This window comes from Triplophysa rosa, linkage group LG22, assembly GCF_024868665.1.
Source record: "Triplophysa rosa linkage group LG22, Trosa_1v2, whole genome shotgun sequence".
In the NCBI taxonomy this organism is placed as follows: Eukaryota; Metazoa; Chordata; class Actinopteri; order Cypriniformes; family Nemacheilidae; genus Triplophysa; species Triplophysa rosa.
The window spans coordinates 16,005,335-16,023,339 of NC_079911.1; the positions used below are offsets into that span (position 1 = coordinate 16,005,335).

Consider the following 18,005-nt stretch of genomic DNA (forward strand, 5'->3'; position numbering starts at 1 on the left):
TCTGATGTAATTCAACGAATTACTTTGTGTAATATATGTGTGCAATAGTGGAATTGACATCAACATTCAAAGTCTAACTTAGCCGTTTCATGTCTATGCTTGCATCACGTAACTAATCAAGGTTGATATAGGATATAGAAAGCAATTAGTAATAAGTAAATAAGTACTTTTTGGAGAGAGTAATTTGTACAGTAATGTAATTACACTATTAAATATGTAATTAGTAACTAGCAATTAATTACTTTTTCAGAGTAACTTGCCCAACACTGCTTATTTTCACCTTTTTTTGTAAAAAGAAACAGCTGAACTTTTACGCAACACTATTATTGCACTTTACGTTGCACATTGACTGAAATAGAACAAACTTGTTGAAGAACTGCTTTGGCCTATTTCATTATTAAAATGAAAATGTGTTATCTAAAATGTACATTTATTTTGTACAAAAGTTTTTCGTATACTGAAATTTCAAAAATATTTCTTTAAAGTACCATAATTGTACAGGAACATCTTGCTTTATCTTTGTTTCATCATGAGGGTTTCTTACCTTGTCTTTATTTACTTGCAGTGCGTTGTATATAGAATTATTTTAACAATAATGCCAACATCATCCAATCGAAATATTGAATATTCAAATATGAGACGTTTGTTGGTGGGTTGTAATTAACGAACAATAGGCTACATCCCCTTTTAAAACATATCTAGAGAGGTTTTGCTTTCGTAGTTTGTGTCCATCTTTAAAAGGCTGCCAAACCATTACTGTAAGATGATCACAGTTCAAAGTAAATCCTTGTTCCAATGTACCTCTACAAAACGTTTCTTTTTAAGGTAATTTTAAAGTAGATTTTAAGATTATTTACATGAACTGTATGTTTACGATTCTGTATATGATCAAACAAAAAGGAGCTGTCCACAAAATTGCAGTAAACTACAAAGTCGTGTAAAGGAAATCTGTGTCCACGAGGTGGCAGCAAAACTCCATAATAACAATACACTCCGGGCTGCAATCGAAAGTTTCTTGAACTGTGAGGTGAGGTAGGCCTATCATAGCGCACTATTGATTCGTTTTTATTTTCTTTAATTTGTAAAAAAAGTTTCATGCATTTTTTAAATAGCATTTTTTTATATGAGTATTATATTTAAACTTAATGATGCGTTATTCAGTCCATGCTAACGTTAATTGTTTTAATGTGCGATTTGAGCTACAAAAATATAGTTTTTATGCCTTAAAATGGAATGCCCTAACAAAGCACAGAGACTGTCTGAAGTAATAATGCACAGCTACTCAATGAATTTTTACTTTCTATTTTATTCAAAACTATTCAGCACATACAATCCTTATATTCTCTATTCTATAGAATTTCTAATCACCCATTTTAATGGCCTTGCAGGAAATATACAGCAATTGAAAAAACGGAAGCAAACAAACATGAGATCCCAGTTTGTGTTTATAGCATTTATGTTTTCAGTCATAAAATGACCCAGTTAAGCATGTCATTGCAATCCCAGGACTCTTAAGAAGTAAACATTCAGCCCCTTTACTTACAATTAATAACCAGCAGCAACTAAGAATTATTTGTATTTATTATTTATGTGACAAATGACAAAAGGGTCAGTGAAAATCTTGCAGGACAACAGAAAACAATATAAAGCTTTATGAATGAATGCATGTATGTTTGCTGTTTTCAGTTAGTTGTGCAGTACTGCGAAAAATAAAAAACAACTGCATAATATCTCCTGAAATGTTATAAGAAATATTAATGAGACGACTTATGTGTAAAGATACGTAGAAAGATCTGTAAAGCAGCTTATAAAACTAAACATAAATGTTAGATATTTACACATTTTATACTCCATGTTTAGATGCAGATCCAGCCCATGCAGGACACATAAATAAATGTGTTATTATATTTTTTGTAAAGGTAAAACTTTCCTGCCAAATCAAATTAACATTAGGTATGACCCAAGAAGTTGCTGTAAAAGGAAAAGAAAAACCCAACAATAATGAAACAATGAACAAATGGCTCTTGAAACGTCAGCTAAAATGCTGAAGAACCCCTTTCTTCCAGAAATAACTTGTCTTACATGGCGTAGCCATTTAAAAAAAATACTTTTAACCATTTTGTCTGAATATCATTTTAGTAGATGTTTAAATTCAGTTCCCCTTAAATTCACACAGCTGTCCTACCAGAGCCACCAAAGATAGTTCCTCTACCACATAGACATCACATTAACTATACACATGTTCCACAAAGTTTGACAACCAGAAAGTGTCCAAATACCTTTTGTCTCAACTTTGAATATAGCTATTGATTTTACATGTAAAACCTTTTTTGCGTTTCACTTAAAAACATTGAAGTGACACTCGGTTTAATATTTTGTTATATAATTCAAATACACTGATGTCCTATACTTGGGGCCACTGCCAACGTACATACACATACATAAACACACACACGCACGCACACGCACGCACGCACACACACACACGCACGCACGCACGCACGCACGCACGCACACACACAAATCCTTGGTTGGACATTAAATATTCAGACTACATCTTGGTTTCACTGTCTGGTGGTTTCTCATTCTCATACTCGTTCTGCTGAGGGATCATCTGATAAGGTTTCTTCACTTCATTCTCCTCTAGCACAGAACTTCCCAACTCCACATCAGCATTCTGAAGCTCATCTTGGGACAGGAACTCCACGATTCCAGCTCCTATGGAATCTCCCAGGACATTGGTTGTAGTGCGCAGTCGATCCCTGTCATGTCCAACATGAATGGCAAGTAGGTTAAATGAGAAAATGACACTGCACATCATAGTTTTTACTCTTTTCAATATGTGGTTTGTTAATATATTTGTTAAGACAGTAAACATTTGATTAGTAGCCAAAAGTTTTCAACTTTTAGTTTAGTTTTCATCCTAGTTTAAAAAGAGGCTCTTTTCGCTGTGTAACTTGTGGGAAAGCGGATCTATCTGGAATGATTAATTTGGTCAACCTAATTACGTTTCTATGTTAAAACCAATTGAATTACATGAAATTCGCAAAAAATATAGAGCGAGTCTCATGGGTATATATCAAAGTGTGTCACCTGGGTTAATAACAGAAAAAAAGAAAGCAGTCCCAAATACGATGAAAGATAATGTCTTCAGATGTGGTTATTTTAGTAGATGTTTTTCTTTTATCTTATGTTGTAAAACACTTTAATAAAGCTAATTTCTGTATTCCTTATTTAATTATGACTTTTGAGGGCCACTCACAGGAACCAATCAACTGCAATGATGAGGGTGATGTCATCAGTCGGCAGTCCAACAGAGGTCAGTACAATCACCATGGTGACCAGACCAGCCTGAGGGATGCCGGCAGCCCCAATACTCGCAGCAGTGGCTGTGATGCTGTTACAAAACAAAAATCAATCATATTTAGACATTCCGATTTGGGATAATATTAAAAAAAATGAGATCATTATATTGATTAAAAAAACCACCTTATGGTTAGGATCTGGCCAAAGTTCATTTCCATGTTATTAACCTGAGCGATAAATATGGCTGCTAGGGCTTCATATAACGCTGTTCCATCCATGTTAATCGTGGCTCCAACAGGAAGCACGAATCGAGTCACGCGTTTGTCCACTTTGTTATTCTCCTCCAGGCATTTGAAGGTGATCGGTAGAGTGGCTGAGCTGGGAAAAAAAGTAAAGAGTAAATAAATGGACGTATGAAAACTTTGGATTTATGCAACATGAGGTTGTGGGCCTACCTGGAAGATGTACCGAGAGCTGTGATGAGGGCCTGCAGTATACCCGTGATGAAGATGAAGGGGTTCTTTCGTGTGATGACGAAGAACAAAGTTGGTAGAACAATAATACCATGTATCATGAGGCCGATTATGACCGTGATAGTGTACATGCCCAGCTGACCACCCATTGCGGTGATATCATCCATCTCTACGATTTTTCCAGCGATCAGAAAGAGGATTCCAACGGGTGCATACCTGAGACACAGTGTTTTAAAGGTATGATACACTTCAATTGGTAACTATATAAATTCCTATATTTTAGCATGGCAAAATATTTCATTTCTGTTGGTGGCTTCTGGAATCACTCACCACATAATAATAGCAACAAGTCGCATGATGGCCTCATTGAGCGAGTCAAAGAAATCTCTGAGAGCCTGTCCCTGTTCCTTCATGTTCCCAATGATCAAACCAAAGCACATTGAAAACACCACCAGCCCGAGGGCATTAACCCCATTTGTGCTGCCAGGCAGAGGAATAACCTCCTCTTCTGTAATCTCCTGGGTGGAGTTAGTTAGGTTAAATATGGAATCATTTACTATGATCTTCACTTGAATGATCCTCTTGCCATACTGGGTCTTGAACTGCAGGAAGAAGGAGAGAAAAGGGGTCTAGTTTTAAAAAGTCTTGAGTTGAAGAACAACAGAAAACAATGCGGTCATTATTATTTACATTACTTTTGACTGATTCGATTTAAAAAGTTGCGTATGAATAGGATTTTGTAAGGATTTGAGATGCAGAGCCAATTGATAAAAAAATGACTTTTTTCAATATGTCTGAGAGGCCGTTTACACGAGACGGAAAACTTTTTATGCGTTTTGACTGTTCATTTCCACGAAAACGGCGTTTTGGGGGACTGAAAACGCAAACATTTGCATTATCGTTTCCGTGTAAACTCTGAGGGCGGCGTTCTCCAAAAACAATGATGTCATACGCATGCGTATAATGCGTTCAGTCTGTAGTCAGACATATGCGCAGTGTAGAAGTGAAGCAGAATGTTTTCGCTAAGTCGCCAAGGTTTATTCAGAAAGTAGCTAGATTTGTCACTAGTCGCTTTTTGAAAAATAAGTTGCTAAAGGGGTCTGAAAAGTCGCTAAATCTAGCGACAAAGTCAATTGAATTACATAAAATTCACAAAATATTTCACAAAATAGTCTCATGGGTATATATCTGAATATACCCGACTTTGTCGCTAGATTTAGCGACTTTTCAGACCCCTTTAGCAACTTATTTTTCAAAAAGCGACTAGCGACAAATCTAGCTACTTTCTGAATAAACCTTGGCGACTTAGCGAAAAACATTCTGCTTCACTTCTACTGCCGCACGGAGCGGCAGGATGATGTCACTGATATGCAAATTAGCGCGTGACCTCATCTGGCGACATTTAGCGACTTTTCGGGCAGGCTTTAGCTACTTTCCATTGAAAATAGTTGGCAACACTGCATGCGCGAGTTGGGGACCTCCGAGTCCGTGCTGCATGTTTGTGCCACATGACATGGTTAAGTTACAATTATTTCTCCAGCAAAAAGTAGATTTACTGCACCACTACAACCAACGGAGACATAGTATTTATATGCACACTACTATAAACATACACGCCGACAAAATGTATTAAAAGGTTTTTTTTAGGCCAACTGGCCGCAGAGTGTCTCTAGACATTATGTCCGGAAAAGAATCACTGTGTGGCCATTTCTGTCTCATTATCTCCAACTGTGGCACCATCACATCCCTGCCAAAGCTCTGCTCAGCTGCTTCAAGTACAACTGTGGTTAACGCTCAAGCCATCAAAATGCTAAATAAAAAATGTTAACCAGCTTGGATCAACAAAAGAAAATATGAAACGTCAAAACTTTCAGAAGAAACATCCAAGAGTGATAAATAGTGATGAGTGTTTTTTTCATCAAGCTTGAAATTGTTTTTAGGCCCACTGATGAATAAAAATGATTCATCAAAATGATTCATCAAATTTTAAAGATGCAGTGTCCCCACTGTAGAAAATATTAGTCGTCATAAGTTGTGTTCTTAAAAAGATCTTCCTAATATTATTAATGTTATTCATTAACATACTTATAATAAAAAATGGATAAACTTATTAAGCTAACCACATTAGATTCTACATATAGCAACTTTAGTAAGATTTTAGCCCATTTCAAGTCCATTTTAAAGTTCACTTTATGCAAGACAATTATTTTTATATTGCATCTTTTTATATTTCATCATTTTTTATTATTCATTAGGAAATAATCATGAACTAAGGAAGTCAGTGTTTTAGAATGCAAGGTCAAAGTATTACCTGTTGAGTGCAGGCCTGGACCAGATTAGGTGGAAACATGTTTCTGAAACCAGAGCACATGTATTAAATCACTGCTTACCATCAGTATTTTTGAAGTAACTGACACGTCACATTACCTAATCAAGTCCAGGAAGGCATCTGCAGGGCTGACCTGCTCGATCTTCTGCTGTTTGGTGAATTCATCTTTTGAGCCTTTACCAGGATGGATGATCAGAACCATAATGATGCCGATAAACACTGCGATGAAAGTCGTGGTCATGTAGTATATAACTGCACGCATGCCCATCTTCCCAGAGGCGCTACTGTCCAGCGCTGACATACCTGGACAGAATAAATTAGTATTAGTATTTTCTTCATCAACACTTGAATGCCAAATCATTTTATATTGTCATGAACCTTTACTTTACAAACATTGGTTTATAAACATTGATTGTAACCAGTGATTAAGGTTTCATCTTAACTTCAAAGTGACTATTTTGTCTGGCATGAAAGTCACTTAGTATTAATTGTAATCCATTTAGATGTCAAGAGAAAAGAGACGTTGACCAAAACAAATTATGGTTAGACGTTTGAAAGAGACATTAGCCGTTCAGCTCTGGTCCCCAGAGTAAAATGAAAATTCCGCTATTGTTTAATCCCCACCTTCTATAGGGGCCCAAGCTCGAACATCTTTTAAAGTTCAGCCCCTTACTTCCTCTGTTCCTACTCTGGCACTCTCGACCGCACTCCTCTCATAGGCCTTCACTCATCTCTCTCTCTTTCTCTCTGACAGGCCTGGGAAATTCCTCCACCTGCCTGGGTTTGGGCGGTCATGTCACCCTCTATGCGTCGCCACGGAAACAGCAAACAGTCTTCTAATGTACTCGCATATCACTAAAGAAATGACTCATGTTGTGTATCTACAAAGAAAAAAGTCCCCTTCAATACCCAACCATAGCAAACCTGTAAATTACTCATTATTATAATCAGCCAATTAGAGTTTGCATAGACTTCAGGTTTTCCTTTCTAAATAAGTCAGCCGACATTTCTCATGCTCCTTTATATGTGTGAAGTGAAGCAGCGGGATGGGGGGAGTCTCTTTACAACCTCTGCCTCATTCTGACACTTTTAATAGAAGCACAAAGAGGTCGCTGTCTGCAAACTAGAAAAAAGAGCCTCGTAACACCTGTTCCCTTTCCTCCGAACCTGTAATTTTGTTTTCAATTTCAGATGTTGATAAGAGAAATAGCAGATTGGGATAATAACAAAAAAGATGTGGACCACACTGTCATTCTATCAATTTATCAAGATCAATGTTTTGTCATTTCTGTGTCAATTATCCTATTACAAACACACATACATTCTGCGGCCCATTCTTCAGCTGCTAGTTTATTTTTTGGATTTTTAAAATCTTATTTATGTCTCATCCATGTGATCATTTCAAACTTTCTGCCCACAATCTAAACCCATCACTCTCACATTCCACTTGTATAAAAACTCGTACCTGTAATTAAACTCGAGACCAGTAGAGGGAGCACCAGCATCTGCAGCATTCTCATCAATAGTTCTCCAGGAAAGGAGAAAAACTTGACTTCTCTGTAAGACATCTTGTACGGCCTCAAAGCAAATCCCAACGTGATGCCTAAAAACATACCAGACGCTCAGATCTGTATAAATTATTTCCCCCTAATTCTTTCAGATATGGCATCAGTTGTCAAAGGTGTGCTTTTGGGTTACCACAGATTGTTTTGTTTTATTTGTAGTAAGACCATTTTAAAACAAATTGTAATCAATCTGCCAAAAACGGCAACTACACTTTTACAATAATAAAACAAAGCTTCATTTTTCTAAAGAAGCGAACATAAACAGATCCGATAGGCTAGTTGTAAACAGATTGTTTCTTTCTGAATGATTCACAGATTGAGTTAAATTTGTGTGTAATCAATGTTCTAATTTAGGCTAGTTAATATATATATATATTATTTTTTATTTGCATTTGGGGTTACTATTGAATCGATTTTCGTAAGGGAGTCTCTGTGATGTTGCCTTTTATTTTAAAAATCATAAAAACTATAAAATAATTATTTTTAAAGATGTGTAATTTTACTGAACTTTAAGAATATATTGTCGGCAAATAAATTTGCAGATCACACTGACCAAAGAACACGGCTCCGATGGTAAGGAGCACGAAAGCGTTTCTCCTCAGAAAGCTCTTGACGTCATCTTTAGTGATGTCCTCCACCTTCTTCCGCGCCATCAAGGAACGCGCGTGGATCCCCTCGCGGAAGTGCTGCACGCGATTGCGCGCCCGCGGCTTCTCTCCGCTGCTTTTGGTCATGCTGGCGGTGTCAACACAATGAGATCTAAACAGCGTCCGGTGACCCGAAAAAGAGCCTACAAAACGAAAACCGACGAGGTTGTGATCTAGAAACCAAATCCCGGATGGAACTGGGCTACTATTTGACAGTCGTGTCAATGACAGAATGTGGCCCAGTTTACGTGAATTCACTCCAATAATAAATGAAAAAAGCAATGGGGTCAAAACACATAGACTATTAATATATTGAAATAGCGAAATATAGGCTTATTTGGAAGTTATTAAAACACGCCAACATTAGGCTAATGTTTAATTTCTATAATTACACTTCACAAAATAAACTGGCAAGCTACTATAATAAAAAACATTAGATCTTAAAAAGGGAAACACGTTTTGCATTTGACCTCAAATAATATCAGGAGATCATTTAAGACCTCACTGAGATACCTCAAGCAACTTTATGGTTTGTTATTTTGACACTCAAGCTCACTGACTGAAGTTCCCCATAACTTGTGTCATTCACTTGACTAAACAGCTTAATTTCTTAGTGTGAATTTTAAAGATAACCTTAATAGAAAATACAAATGCTAAAATATAGATTTTTGATGTCACTCCAACACAACTCCTATTATACCAGTAGCCAAGAGAGGATGAGTTGCTTACCTGTTTCCAGTAAGCTCCTGTGCAGAGAGATGCCCTGAGTGATCCGAGTGAGCAAGTCTGTGCTGGGAATTTAATAATCTTCCACCAGTAAGAAGCTCCTGATACTTAAGACTCTCAAAAAAGGGGAGGAACTTGCCAACTTCAAATAATAGATGCTCAAGACACTTCAAATGAGGCCCAGTGGTGGCACATGATGGAACGACAGGAGGGGCTGTTGCTTGTTTCTTTCATGAAATAAATCAAACTTTCAGAATAACTGAAACAAAAGCTATACTGGGAATAATAAATCATGTTCTCTTTAAGAGGCCATGTGGGGGATGGAGAACATGTTATTAGTCATGTGACAATCAACATCAAGAACATGCATCCTATATCCAGAACGAGCTGAATCCCGAGGGACCTAAAAATTAAAAGGTTAAATCTTTTCAAGGGCGTCTTTTGCTGCAGCTATCCACTCTCTCTACAGATCTTTAAGTTATTAAAATTGGTTGTGGGACTTCCTGTGGGCTATGAGTTTTTTCACACACTCACCTCTCTCACAGACCTGTCAAACAGAACTGTTCTCATTCAGTTTGTGAAGCACTCTCACATGAATCTGTACTTTCAGTCAGGGGTGACGTCATCCTGTGCCATGTCAATTGAAATGCAAATCTAATTGTGGAGCAATTTGTTGAGTGGAATATATTCACAATATTACACAGGTTTGTTTGGCTTTATTATTTCAGCATACATTTTCATTATGTCGTTTTGTTTACATGTGATATCTCCCTTCATATAGACCATTTTGCATCTAAAACACTGGTTCAGAAGCACTTCCAATTTCAGTTTTTATAATTTTGTGAAATAGGAAGTTCTTCTGGACCAGCATTAAACCAGCGAGTATGTCATCCGAAGTTGTCGGTTTCATCAGACGCACGCGCTAGCCTTAAAGTCCCCGTGATCAGGAAGTTGCGATCGTTTTTACTTCAGATGCAGACACTTTACGTTCTGACACATTTCCGAGTGAAAATGAATTTCAAAGGAGAAAATTAGTGGGCGTGGCTTGCGTTTCTCACTGCGAATTGATTGGATGTGTAAAAACAGCTGTTGCGTTGATTTTGAAATGAAACTGGCAGCAGACTGACAGTTGAAGGGGAGGAGTTAACGGATGCGCCGGCCAAGCCGTCTAGTTTACGTCATTTGAGATGGATAGTCATTTCAGAGCGGAAGTGCATTTTCAGATTTTAACTAAAGATTATGAGGGTACATTCATTTTAAAAAGAAAATGTCCTTGAGAAGCTATTTACTATAAACTCTGCAATATTTCATGAAAAATGAAGAATTGTCATTTTTATTTTCACTGGGACTTTGAGTTAACTTCTGGTCTGTGTTTGATTTTAATATAAAATATGTTTTATATTTAATTTATATTATTATTAATTAATATTAATATTTTATTGTATATTACTTTTATTAAATAAAATTAAAACTACTCAACAGTTATTGATTCTTTGCGGAGATCTACCGGAAGTTAAGTTAAGTTAAGTCACACAACGTTTGTTTATGAAACCATACAGAAAATATATTCTCTGAAAATTGAATGTTAATAATAGAAAAACTATTTCCTGTCATAACCGTTATTTATACAAACATTTGTTATTGTATATGTTTTTTCAGATTTGGTTTGTGTGTTTTGTGAGGTATATGAAGGTATCTGATGATACGTTCTCTCCAGGTTTGAGTTCAGAGGGGTCCATGTGAATAGAGTTATGATGTAGGTCTCTATCTTCACTCAAAATGAATTCGTCCACTTCACTGAACTCTTGGAATGTCTCTGCTTTTGTCTGGTCTCTGTGAGAGTAATCATAAACACAACTTGCCTGAATGTGGTATTTGGACCAAACACTTCCAGAGCAGCCCCCCTCAACCCCTTCGCTCTCTCCCCCAGCAGACAAAAGAGATGAAGTACAAAAGAAGCTTTCAGCCTTTCTGCTTACAGTTTTGAAGGAGCACATTTGAAGACTTGTGGATTTTAGTGGAATGCAGTAGGTTCCCAGAACTTGTTGAGACTGAGGGTTTGGATGGAGCAGAATATAGAGCAACCAGGTCGACAGGTATTGCAGTGAATTTATATTAATTTGTGCAATAATAAAATCATTCAAAGCATAATGCACAGTTTTCTTAAAGATACCAAAATCACATTACTCCATCAATATATTTTATTAAATATAAATGATCCTACGGGTGCCCTGGGATCATTCTGCATACAGTATACTGTAGATAATACGTGTCAGGAGGACAGAGCAAAGGTTTTCCAGAAGTGCTGAGCTGGTTGGGTGTCAGCGAGATTCAGGGGGCTTTTAGAAACTCACTGCGATGAGCAATCTCAGAGTGTCTGCCCGCATCAATGGTTTATCACCCGGCAACCATTCAATCCATTAGCAGAGATTCTGCTCATTCACCAGACATTCACTGCGTCCACAGGGATGCTGCTTTGTGTAAAGAGGCTCTTTGCCCTCACAAAACAAAACATCATAGATTTAAAAAACACAACATTATCAAAATGGAGGTAGGAAGAGAGTGATCCATGTGTCACTGTGTCTTTATGAGTTTTTTTATGCAAAAAAAGAGTGCGATCTTGTGGTAGAACGTTCTTGCGGTTTTATCCCGTAAATGATGCGACATCATTTAATAAATAAAAAATATTAGGCTGATACTTTAATTTGAGGGATTTTTGAAATAATGAAGAATAAAACTTCTATAACTCTAAACAAAGATTTAAAAAACATCTTTAACTAGCACTATGCCTGGCATGATGGAAATCTCAGCAGCATCACATTTAATTGAAATAAAATAATGTAAATTAGAAATACTTTTATTCTGAGAAAAAAAAATCTTATTTTTTTATAAATTAACAATAAAGGGGAGGTTACAAGTCTGGGTAGCACATACTGTATAAGGCCCGAAATTTTGTCATATGTGACGTTAGGGATAAAGTGCCTAATCTATTTCTATTTTTGAGGAATTGCCTATACGTTGCATACAGTATGTACATCAACCAAACAAGACTGAGATTCATTTAGTGATCACTTAGTATTATTAAAAGAAATTAGTCTAAAATTTGATCATTTTAGATTTAAATCTCCTATATTCTCAGTTGTTTCCTTATCCAGATTATCAAGCATTTCTTTTGCATTGTTTTCCTTTGTAACCCGTTAGAAATGTCTGTATAAATTTCATTTCTTACCATGGAGCCCTTGTGTCATTTAAATTGGTTGTAGAAATTTTCCACGCTGCAGTAGTGAACTTGAGTGGACATTTCCCACTTCACATGACCTCACAATGACCTCAATGTGACCCATGAGCAATCACTCCCCCATATTCACACCACCGTATAATTGAAAAGAAAATTCTGTCTGAAAGGATGGCACTGTGGATTTTCGGAACCAAATCAAAAGAAGACTAAAGACACTTCCGAGTTCACACGCTTGGGAATGGTTCATCACTGTAGAACAACCATAAGGGACTATCATATACTGAAGCATTGGATAGAATAGATGATGTGAAAGTAGAGATATTTTTGACTGAATGATGAATAATGCCAGTGACCTTTCTCATTATTTAATAATCTGGAAAAAAACTTTAAAAACACAATTTGACAACTTGAACTGTCAACTGTCTGCTACACACTGGATTGAGTTCTTCGAAAAAGACTTGCAACGAAAAACTGAGGTAATTATCTTAAGTAGAAGCCAACATAAAAACAAAATAAAAAGGCCCACAAATTTACATTTAATTTTCAGGTCTGAGTTTCTTTCACCAAATACAAATGAGCTTTTTTGAGGGGCCAAATTCAGAGGGTTCTCACCCATGGCATTATATCTCTTTCCCTCCCAACACCCACATGCTCCATTCTGTTCCTAACGCTCATTCTTCTATACAAACTCAAAAGTTTGAATATGTGAGCACTGTTAACATGCAGAGAAGCAGCATTAGTATTCAGCTCAGACTCTGCTGTAATGAGATCCAAACAAGTAAATCCTCCTTCATAGCTGGTCTCCAAGTTAACACATCTGATGATAAAAGTTATATACGACAACCGAAAAAACCGTGCTGAATCAAAATGATGGCAAGTGTCAGATTCAAGCAATGTGACAACACAAGTCGCCTTAACACCTATTTTTGCTGTTGCCATGGTGATGCCACTCTTCCACGCGGGATCAGATGGTTAAAGTTAAAGAGCGACTCACACTAACAGGAATTCCCGCAGAGTTTTGAAGTCAATGCCAGAAACGTACAAAAGAATTGAATGCAAACCAGTGGTGCAGTCCTAACAACAACAAAAAAAGTGTACTATACAACCATAACCCCGACCTCAAATGGCCAAAAGACAGGGGTCAGTGTGTTTGACTTGATTTTCTAGTAACATGACAATTTAATGCATAATCCCGCACTTATGCTTTGAATATAAAGTATAGAATTGGAAAAAAATGAGTTGGTGGAAAACCGGTCTATGCCAATACTGTTGACCACAATACCTTTTTTACAAAGCATCACATCCTTTTAACACATCACATACAAGATTACGTAAAAACATGAAAGATTTTACAGAATACAGATGTAATTGTCATCACTGCATCAATACTTAAGACGATATTAATGTATGAAGTTAACGTTGTGGTAAAAACAGACTACATTTTAAATGTAGAATAAATGTATAATGAGGAGGTTTAAAACTACTGTAAAGGGAAAGAGGATAGAGAAAATGTAAAATTACCCGCTTCAGCGGGACTCTTTCAGTCACTGACAGGACGACCTCGCTGGCGCATTGCCAGCACTGAAGATGATGCGCTTGACGTGGTTGTCGGAGGCGGGGCCGCAAGAAATATTGTGAACTTAAGAAATGTACCAATTGTATGATTGCATTGTGAATGCGATCCAGTTAAAGGGACAGCAACTACAAAAGCAGCTTGGAGACGTCAAGCAGGAGAACAAGTGGGTATACTCAAATATAGATCTTTAGAAGTTGTTACGCAAACAGCGCTGTGGAAAAAGCATACAAGCGTATGCATGCATATAGCCCCAACAACACCACTGCTACCATACATTATATTAAAAAAATAATAAATAAAGTAAAATTCCTGTAACAAGTATTCACCCAAATTACCACTCAACAAGGTAGAAGGGCTTGGAGTGACAAATCAGAACCATAAAATGGCAAATGAGATGTGCAAGAACTCTTGAAGGACGACCACTTATAGACCATGTATAAATCACACAAAAACCATTTATTCATCAGTCATTTCAAGTTAGTCGTCCGAAGCCAAATTCTTTCACATTGAGGGGCCCAACAGATGCTTGCTCCCACCGTAGCCCTATGAAGAACAGACAAGTAGTAAGAAACTTCCAAGACCATAATCATTTGTAGTTAGTCAATGTGTTAACTCATACCTCCAAGAACCTGATCGCTTGCACTACTGCTGCTACAGGTTGAGTCACAGCAGCCACACACCTGATCAGATTCATCTACAGACACCCACCTGCCAAACAAAGACACATCCTCAATGATAAACATCACCGTACTGACCCAGTGAAGGCTTTTCGGGGGCAACATACCCATTAGGGGAGAACGAGCAAGCCTTCTGTGCAGGATTTGTTGGCGTGGCTACAGGAACCGCCTTCAAAATGCATGTGATGTAGACCTGCAAAGACAGGGTTCAGGTCTCCAAATAGTGCACTAAAATGTACTCAAAACTAAGGCAAATACATACCAGCCCACTGTTCACTTGCTGGAACCTAAAAGCCTCCAGCTGAAACTGCAGCTTATCAATTTGAGTCCGAGGCAGGTAGTGGGAGCTCGAGCCAGTGAACTTGGCATCAACCAAGCACCTGGTGAAGAAACAAAGTTAAACACCCTGCAATACTTCTAGGATAGGCTGGTTAAACAGGTATGTCTTACCCATTATTCTCAATGAAGGAGTATCTGGGGGTGGAGTTCACATCAGGGGACGCAGTGGCTATGCAACCGTCCACAAACACACGGACAGGTACATGGTTGTATGTCTTCACAGAGGCCTCAATATTCACGATGTCACCCAGGAAGTACTGGTTTGAAGGTCTCTCAAACTGCCACTCATCTGTTTAAAGGAAAAAAAAAAAATAGACAAGGTCTACAAAGTTAAGTTGAAACTACATTAAAAGCTAAAGCTGTATAATACAAACCAGTCATAAGCTTGAGGGAGAAGACCAACCGCTCTTCTGCGACCCTAGTAGCTGCATATGGTACCCAAGCGGGCACCAGGACATTGCTGCTCACATTACGCATTCTGTAGATTGTAGAAAAAGTTGGTCACACAAACTGCCAAATCTTTTACTACACACAAGTTTGAGTATCCAGCCATCTTGAACTCAGAACCTTACCTTGGATAGTGACACTCAATACTGACCGCAGCACTACTACTCCTGACAACAGGATCACCATTTGAAACCTCTTGGGGAGAATAGACCAGGGTGAAGGTATAAACAAGCTCATCTTCGGTCACCTAAAGAAACAAGAATGTTACTCAAGAATTATTTAGAACTTAAAAAGACTTTTGGTAAGAGGATCAGTCTTATTACAGTTAACATGCTCCCACATCCATGCAGTTCTGACTCAAAGAGGAGCACTCGAGCATTATTGTCCTGGCCTGTTGGTCCACAGCCTCCCAGTGCAAAACCAGAAGCCATTAGTGGTTTTCCAGTCCCAAAGAAGTCCTCCATCACTTCCACATACACTGAATTCTCACGGCACAGAGCCCCTACACTATTGGGAGAAATAGGGTACCGCAGCTCAAAAGGAATCTCTGGCTGTATCGGTTCTTCTGGCATTCTTGGAAAGGTCCACACCAGTTTTTCCATCGGGCCCTGCAAAAGCGGTTTAGACTGAACACCAACAGGATCTTGACCTGGCCTTCCACCAGCCATAACAGGGGTCTGCATTGAAAACTGAGAAGGAAATCTCTGTGGCACAAGCATGGGCTTGTTCGTTTGGGGAAACAGGGGCATCCTGGTTTCACTCTGCAGAGGAACTTGCATCTGTGACCCAGGCCTAAATGTACGAGGCGTCTGAGTTTGAGCTGATCTTCCTCGCCATTGTGCATCAGACAAGCCAAATGCAAGCACCAAGCCAAATCCAATTAGCCACATCCCCATCATTGCTAAACTTGAGTTTCCATGAGGCATTAGGAACCCAGCATCAAAATTTATACACCTGGAAATCAGGATGGCTCCGCCCCTCTAGTGATTAGCGTAATGCTTCTCTAGACTTGTTCATTTACCTAACCAGCTTGCAACAGGTAAGTTGTTGGACATTTATTACGCAGATGGAAATCAGGATGTGGGTTCTTGTATTAAGAGCTACACTATTGCATATTTTAAGTCGACCTCTCAAGTTAAAACACAACCAACCGTAAAGCATAGCTGCACTTGTTTTTATGTTTCTTGTACTTTTTATGAATTCAGACACACAGCTTTATACCGTAGAAAACAGAATCTAAAACAATAAAGCTTAATAAACAAACATATTTCTTCACATCTTCACAGGGACCATGATCATAACAGTTTATTGTGAATTTATCCTTTTTCTTCCCATTCCAATTGCATTGTGATTAGAATGTGTGTACGAATCTAGAATATGTGGTTGTATGTTAAACTTGATTCAGCATGACCTATGTTACGCTGGACAGCACAGCGACAAAATGGGACAGTTTGCATCTCATGAGACACTTTATGAATTCTTAAAACAAGTAATGTCACTCACCTTCTAAAAAGTTTGAATTCAACCCAGTAAGTGCAAAAAACAATACAAATAACACAAGATAATAGAAGATAAAAAAATAAAGGAACTAAAGAAACCGTTGTCATCAAATCATGTTTAGTTTTAAAATACACAGGAGAATCTTAGTCATAAAATAGATGGTTCACAAATACATTTGCAAAGTAGAACACAAACATGTTCTCAAAGTATTTTTTTTGTTCTTTATGAAACACAGCCAGTCAACATTTTCTCATCCTGTTTTTCTTTTAAGAACAACAAAGAGTGACACATCTACTTTTTAACACAACGTTTACATGGTTGGGCCCTGTTTCATTACACATCTTGATTTTCAGCTGACTTTCTAACACACTCAATGTTACACTGCCAGAAGAGAAACATGTGCAGACATCACAAACTCAAGATGGTGCTTGCTGTTTTTGCAAAGGCCTTTTCAGTGACGATGAGTCGCAGGAAAACTGGTTTGTATTTGATACTGTACATGGGCACATCTGAATAGAAAAAAACTGGCAAAGGCTGATGAAGTCACTGTTTAAAGATAAACTGAAAAACATCTTAAATTGCCCATATTTACAGTTTTTAACTTGACCATTACTTTTTTAATGTTGATAGAAATACAGTTGTTTATTGTGTGTTCATTACTCATTTTGCTTCAACTGTAGCAGATACAGCTTTCAATGGAAAATTGATTAGTAAAGGTTAGTGCTGGTTTTGTGTTAGTAAACTCAAGACTGGTTTTGTGTTCTGAGGTGGTCAACCCTACTGAAAAAACACCAAACGAGGTTATGCTTCAGCAGGGTAAATCTCTACGCTTCTCATGCAATTTTTAAATCTAAATCTTTACACTAAGCTATGCTTGTAATCCAAATTATTACTTTTGGGTGATATTGAAACTTAGGCTATAAATTTGTTTTTGTTCTGTAGGCTATGCTGTGTTGACTGAAGTGTGTAGAAGCGCAGTTATCACAAATTGGACGCATCTGCCACCATGTGGTCACTATATGAATTGCAACTTCATAAACAGGTGACTGAGCGTATTCTAATACCAAAATGAAGAAAAATAACAACATATTTTTAATTTTTATCTCATTTAATCAGAAAGCTACATTAAATATCCACTCATTTTCTCCTATTATGAATATATTTGTGTATTGTGAATGATAA

The 18,005-nt window shown here is 37.6% G+C and overlaps 2 protein-coding genes across 2 annotated transcripts; both read right to left on the reverse strand.

Moving 5' to 3' along the window:
• Positions 1–1,290: 1,290 nt before the first annotated feature.
• Positions 1,291–9,180, reverse strand: slc1a3b (solute carrier family 1 member 3b). Its single transcript, XM_057321752.1, has 10 exons — positions 9,050–9,180; positions 8,227–8,463; positions 7,574–7,711; positions 6,207–6,411; positions 6,091–6,133; positions 4,110–4,381; positions 3,762–3,995; positions 3,490–3,684; positions 3,263–3,397; positions 1,291–2,762 (listed from the first exon to the last, which is right to left on the reverse strand). Exons 2-10 carry the CDS (start codon positions 8,405–8,407, stop codon positions 2,552–2,554), a joined length of 1,614 nt encoding a protein of 537 aa, XP_057177735.1. The 5' UTR covers positions 8,408–8,463; positions 9,050–9,180; the 3' UTR covers positions 1,291–2,551.
• A 5,112-nt stretch (positions 9,181–14,292) lies between these two features.
• LOC130546247 (zona pellucida sperm-binding protein 3-like) lies at positions 14,293–16,228 on the reverse strand. Its single transcript, XM_057321411.1, has 8 exons — positions 15,647–16,228; positions 15,449–15,570; positions 15,251–15,354; positions 14,988–15,165; positions 14,800–14,917; positions 14,645–14,730; positions 14,480–14,568; positions 14,293–14,403 (listed from the first exon to the last, which is right to left on the reverse strand). Exons 1-8 carry the CDS (start codon positions 16,220–16,222, stop codon positions 14,333–14,335), a joined length of 1,344 nt encoding a protein of 447 aa, XP_057177394.1. The 5' UTR covers positions 16,223–16,228; the 3' UTR covers positions 14,293–14,332.
• Between the last annotated feature and the right edge of the window lie 1,777 nt (positions 16,229–18,005).

Bases quoted from the DNA above. Each gene is read 5' to 3' on its own strand.
- slc1a3b (XM_057321752.1), bottom strand. From the start codon at position 8,407: ATGACCAAAAGCAGCGGAGAGAAGCCGCGGGCGCGCAATCGCGTGCAG. The intron at 3,398-3,489 runs GTGGTTTTTTTA...GTTTTGTAACAG, and splicing joins GGCCAGATCCTAACCATAAG to CATCACAGCCACTGCTGCGA. The intron at 2,763-3,262 runs GTGAGTGGCCCT...TGGACATGACAG, and splicing joins ATTGCAGTTGATTGGTTCCT to GGATCGACTGCGCACTACAA.
- LOC130546247 (XM_057321411.1), bottom strand. From the start codon at position 16,222: ATGATGGGGATGTGGCTAATTGGATTTGGCTTGGTGCTTGCATTTGGC. The intron at 14,731-14,799 runs GTATGTATTTGC...CTGTCTTTGCAG, and splicing joins AGCAAGTGAACAGTGGGCTG to GTCTACATCACATGCATTTT. The intron at 14,569-14,644 runs GTATGTTGCCCC...TTTGTTTGGCAG, and splicing joins TGCTCGTTCTCCCCTAATGG to GTGGGTGTCTGTAGATGAAT.